Raw genomic sequence first — 5631 nt, forward strand, 5'->3', positions numbered from 1 at the left:
AATCGCTTCTACAGAGCATGCCGTGAGGGATCCCAACCTTGGAGGTGTGATTATTTCATCATGACCCAGGTCCTAGATTTGCTTCAAGAGGCCCAGAGAGCTTTGCGCAGCTAGCCCAGCCTGTTAACGACACACAAACATTCAGCTACACGGAAGAGTTCAGAAAAACCCAGGGCTACCCTGTACCCAGGCCCTGCTCTCCTGCCCTCATAAACTGGGTTTTTCTTTGTATGTAATCAGAGGACCACTTCCCTGAATCATCCAGACTGTCCCAGTAGTGGAACCACGATGCATCGACAAGCTTCTTCTGTTGTGACAAATACTCAGAGAAATGGAACCTTAACTCCAGGTACAGCAGGCTGAAGGACCCAAGACCAAGGTACCTCTGGAGTTTCTTTAAGACAGTGAAGAACCCTTCCAAGCCTACAGGAAACTTTAGTCTCCCAAGAAATTTCCAGGCCAATCTGAGCCTTGGGACCAGACACAATTTCTGTTTTAATTGTGGAGACATTCATACCTAAGTCCAACACCAGGTACTAGGGTTCAGGGTTCCCCTTCTTGACAGCTCTCGACCAGGTTGCCCAGGTGGAAGATATTCAATCTTCCATCAGACAGATGCTGAAGGGGAGCACCTAGATTCGATGAGATTTAAGGAGGAGGCTGGTACACAAGAAAGAGAAGTGGGGGTTGGGGATACATAATAGCCTTTATTGACCAAAGGGTGGGTAATTTTCTGTCTTTCATATCCTTGTAGAATTTTCCCCAGATTATTAAACTCGCACTTACTCAAATATGTTTTTCTTGGAAGTCTGAACTTGACTACATAAAAAGAAAACCCCAGTTTATGAGGGCAGGAGAGCAGGGACCGGGTACAGGGTAGCCCTGGGTTTTCTGAACTCTTCCGTGTAGTTGCATGTTTGTGTGTCGTTAGCAGGCTGGGCTAGCTGCTCAAAGCTCTCTAAGTAGCTCAGAGTGAAACTTCATACAGTGTGTCTACACTGGTGGCTGCTTAGATTTAGCCCAGGCCCCCACCTCCACCCCTTCAGTAGGAAAAACAGGTTTGAGGGGATGGGAATTGTCTGGATTAGCTGTTGACAGTCATCAAACCACTTGAGCCAAGTCACTTAGTTTTCAGAGACAGTTTAAAAGGAGGGGTCGGAGAGAGTGGGTTATGGGTAGAAAGAGCAAGTGTCTATTTCAGCTTAAAGTGAATTGGAAAATTGAGCCTAATTATCCTAGGTAATTGCTCCAATTCTCCATTTGACTGTGTTAATAATGCAAATCTCTCCTGGGTGCCCAAAAGATGGTCACTGTACATCTTCCTGTCACCGCTGAAAGTTGCTAGTGTAAAACTACCACCAAAATGGAAAGCAATTGTATACGTGAAGAGAAAGAACAATAAAACACACAACTAAACCCGCAGACATCAAATCTTGTAGCTTAAAATTAATTTATTTAACAAATATAGCTATAATATAAATGATAATAAAATTTCAAATATACAGTATATTACATAGTACACACGATCCCTTCAAAAGGGATGTCTGAGAGCCACGAAAATGTACTGTTAAATAGAAACAGATTTTTTTTTTTTACTTCTTTTTTTTTTCCTGGTCCTGGGAAAGTCTCTTCAACCTACCTTCGTGAAGCACCAGCATGCGCCCTGCCCCCTCAGAGCAATGCTTTGTTGCCAAAGCGGTTGGAGTTTGACAGCGGAAGGAGCTGGGCTCCTTGCTTTCTATAGGACTCGGCTCATCTCTTGAAGCACCAAATAGCAATTTCTCTGCGCAAGACCTGCCCGGTTTCAGGACCGGAAGCAGCTGATGGAGTCTCATGGCCTCCAGTCCTTTTGGCCTCCGGTCTCCTTCAGCCTCTAATTCTGCTGGGGACCACGGATAAATCTCTTGTCCTCTGCACCCTTAGTTTCCATATTTATAACTCGGGCGTGTAAATCTAGATTTTTCTCGAAAAACCTAGACACTTCCGGCCACTTTTTTTCTTCCCAGAAGGGATCAGACGTGGGAGAAGGAGCTTTAGGAAGCGTTGACCAAGAGGAACTGTGTAGTAAGGGGTTTAAGAGAAGGGGCCAGGTGGTGTTGGGCAGCAGAGCTTCCTAGGAAGGACTCCCGCTGCTAGAAGAGGTGGCTGGGGGGAGGGGATGGCACCACGGGGAGGTGACTCTGGACCCACCTATGTCAGGTGGTACATGCTGTAGCCTACATGGGCTGTGTAGAGTCCCACGGGCGCTACAGGCAGCGCAGCGCGCTGGAAAGGGCCAGAGGCACTGTAGAGTGAGGCCCCCGCAGCTGCAGCCACCGCTGCAGGGCCGCCAAGGGGAAAGGAGAGGCCGAAGGCGGCAGGCGGCAACATGGGCTTCGCGGCCATCTTCAGCTTCTCCAGCTCGGCCTCCTGCAGTCTCTTGGCCTTGGCACGGCGGTTCTGGAACCAGATCTTCACCTGGGTCTCGGTGAGGCTGAGCGAGCTGGAGAACTCGGCGCGCTCGGCAATAGACAGGTACTGCTTCTGGCGAAACTTGCGCTCCAGAGCCAGCAGCTGAGCCGTGGTGAAAGGCGTCCTGGGCTTGCGGTTGGTCTTGTGCTTGCGTAGGGTGCAGGCCGGGGGACTCAGCCGTCCTAGGGGGCCAGGAGAGAGAGAAAAAAGCAAGGAGTTAAGAGAGTCTTGCCGGAGTGATTTACTAAGGAGCAGAAACCATTCCGACCATTGATTTCGTTCACTCACGTCTGTGTCAGGCACTATGGGGCACTTGAGAAATATTTTAGCTTGCCTGATAAAATGCCAGATAAAATCTAAGCATGTTCAACGCTGTAATACAGTTGGGCAGAGACAGCGCAATCTACCTTAAAGTCAGGGTCCCCACCAGGTGCCTCTTCTGTGCCACTCACAGTGGAAGGATGAATGATAAGGGGGCAGGGGGAGTCATAAAACACTCAGGGGCCCTTTGCCCAGCCCAAGGTCACTGGGTTTTATACCGAAGACATACACTTGTATTTGTGCCCGCTAAGTGCACTGTGTTGGGGCTAGGCCTTTGCATCGCATAGAATGGATCTTGATAGAAACCCCACAGTTTCTATCAAACAACATGCTTCTACTAGGAACTAGGGCCAATCAAATAAGAGAGCCACCCAAAATGTCACACTGTGACAATTCTTAAAATATGTGTGGGGCTGTTTATGTAGGTGTGTATCTGCCATTTCAGATGCCCTCAGTTTTTCCTACAGTCTCTCCAAACCCCAGTGCCTGGGTTCTAGGACCACATCAAGCATACTGTGTGTCGGGGGTGGGGGGAGGGGTCCCCAGTTTGATGAGACTGGTTATGTCCACCTGTCTTTTCTTTCAGTTTTCTGAGTAAAGCTTAAATCTCCAACAGAGTGCTGTCACTGTTCAGAGGGCAGGCCTAGTTAGGGAACCGGGTTTCAGTCCTGCTATGCCTAACAAAACCGTTACAGGATAAAACAAACCTCAACAACACCCCCCCCCCCCACACACACACACACACACCACTTGGTTATGGAGGACATCTTCGGGTTTTTTTAGCTCGGAAAAAAATAATAATCCTTTGGGCCCTTAGACCACCAGGATGTGAGTCAAACGAAATCTCCAGTTAACATTCCCCACTTCATTCCCAGCTCAGGCCATGGCAAGTCCGGGAAGAAGTTGGCCCCAGAGTCGTTTTCCGCCAGGCCGCCCAGAGAAGGGAGGGTTCATAGGGAAATGTCACTTTGGTCAGCAGCAACAACCCGGCTCTGGGCCACCTTCCTCAAGCGTTAGGCCCAGGGAGGGGCTGTCTTTTCAAAGACGTTTAATCCCCAGATAAAAATCGTTCCTCAGCATCACGCCATTGAATTTGCAACGCTATTATGTAGTGCGAAATAATCGAAGGAAACGAGGAAAACTTGGGAATTTCCCGTGCTCCTGAAATATCTTCGAGCGGGTTCGCTGGGGAAAGGAAGCCTAAGGGCCGTAAGGACTTGGGACTATCCTGAAACACGTCGCTGGCTGCTGGGTCCCCTCCGAAAGCCCGGTCCAACACATTCGGGAACTAGCAAAGCCGTTAATAGGGAGCTCTTTTGACTATCTTGTTGTCCCCCCCCCCCCCAGTTCACGATTACCCCCTCTTGCTAAATCATCCACCGGCCCAAAACACCAAATTTTAGATGCGCGGTGGGGAAGGAGTTCTGCAGCGCTCCGAAGCCCCTTGAGAGGTTCTTTAACTGAGGAGCGCGAGGTTACAGCCTTCTAGCAGAAAGTGAAACTCCGCAGAGGGAGATGTACTGGCCGCTGCGCCCATCCAAGTCCGGGTGCTTTTAAAATAACTGAGTTTGGGGTCAGGTGGAGGAGCAGGATACCCCCGGTGTCCTGAGTACAGGAAGATTAAGAGGGTCCACAGACACCAGCGTGCTACAAGTGAACTGACAGGGTAGGAGGCACTGTGCCAAGGCAAAGAGCGCGCGAAAATGGACTAAGAGCTTTGCCTGCTTTAGGCCTCTGTCTTCCTGGGTGGGAGTGGGAAGAGGCTCAAAGGCGGTCTTCCCGCCAACGCAACCTCTGCACGGCCTCCAGGTACCCAGTTGCAGGTACGCCGACGCCCGAGACAAGCCGGCGCCGGCGCGCGGCCTGGCGCCCTCAGGCCCCACACCCCCTCCTGGCCCCTTCGCTCTCATCCAGGTCTGGCTACTTACTGGCTGGGGGCGGGGAGAAGCGGGGACTCTGCATCCACGGGGTCCGATCTAGCTTCTCGGGGCTCTCGGCCTTCACCAAAGCATCTTCTGGCAGCTTGAGGAGTCCCCCGACTGAGAAATGGCCGAGAGGCCGCGGCGAGGAGGGCGCATCCGGGGCGCCCAGCGACCCGGGCCGGGTGCCCAAGTGGTGCACTGAGCCACCCGCTGCCTGAGCCCCTTCGGAGGCCACCAGGACGCTCTCCTTGGCCCCGGGCTTCCTGTGATCGGCCATGAGGGCCTCCACGCTGAAGGGCAGGAGTGAAGCGGGCACTTTGGGCTTGGCCCCCTCCTCATCTGTGCCCATGGCGGTTGCGGTGGCCGCAGCAGCCCCGGGGGTCTGGCCAGAGCCTCCCCCAGCAGGCTTGGCGAAGGCGGAGTCCTCCACTTTGACACCGAGTGGCAAAGAAGTCATAGCAGCAGCCGGGGCCATGCAGAGCCGGACCCCCCCTCCAGCCGCAGCTCGAGCCAGCCCTGGATCATGGGTTTCGGGCGAGCTGGGAGCGCGGCTGGCTTCTGCGAGCTCCCGGGGCTCTGGCCGGGCCGGCTCTCACGCGCGAGTCTCCCGCGGCTTCCCCAGAAGACCAACTGGAGCGAACTGGGCCTGGATCCCGGCGCCGCGCAGGCCGAGTTCCCGGGCGCACTCACCGGCTCCGGGTCCGCCGCCGCTCCCCCGAGAACTTGTTAATAAGGCAAGGCCAGTGCGGCAGCGGCCAATCAGAGCGCGAGGGGGCGGGACGGAGAGAACCATTGGGTCGCGCTCTTGCCCCGAGGCGCGCCCGGCCTGGGGGCGCTCAGGGAAGGGTCCCGAACTGGCGGGACAGAGCCGGAGGTACCTGGGGAGCCTTTCCGCCTAGCTTAGCCGGGTGGGCATTGGTCCGACTGGGCCCCCAAC

At 53.6% G+C, this 5631-nt stretch overlaps 1 protein-coding gene across 1 annotated transcript; it reads right to left on the bottom strand.

The window, feature by feature from the left end:
- Nucleotides 1–1609: 1609 nt before the first annotated feature.
- Msx1 (msh homeobox 1) lies at nt 1610–5397 on the bottom strand. The gene is made up of 2 exons (XM_034508908.2): nt 4701–5397; nt 1610–2633 (listed from the first exon to the last, which is right to left on the bottom strand). Exons 1-2 carry the CDS (start codon nt 5167–5169, stop codon nt 2191–2193), a joined length of 912 nt encoding a protein of 303 aa, XP_034364799.1. The 5' UTR covers nt 5170–5397; the 3' UTR covers nt 1610–2190.
- Nucleotides 5398–5631: the final 234 nt, after the last annotated feature.

Source organism: Arvicanthis niloticus, chromosome 7 (assembly GCF_011762505.2).
Source record: "Arvicanthis niloticus isolate mArvNil1 chromosome 7, mArvNil1.pat.X, whole genome shotgun sequence".
Taxonomy (NCBI): domain Eukaryota; kingdom Metazoa; phylum Chordata; class Mammalia; order Rodentia; family Muridae; genus Arvicanthis; species Arvicanthis niloticus.

Excerpts from the sequence above, each read along its gene's own strand:
- Msx1 (XM_034508908.2), bottom strand. The coding sequence starts at position 5,169 with ATGGCCCCGGCTGCTGCTATGACTTCTTTGCCACTCGGTGTCAAAGTG. Across the intron at positions 2,634-4,700 it reads CTTCTCCCCGCCCCCAGCCA|GACGGCTGAGTCCCCCGGCC; the intron begins GTAAGTAGCCAG and ends CTGGCCCCCTAG.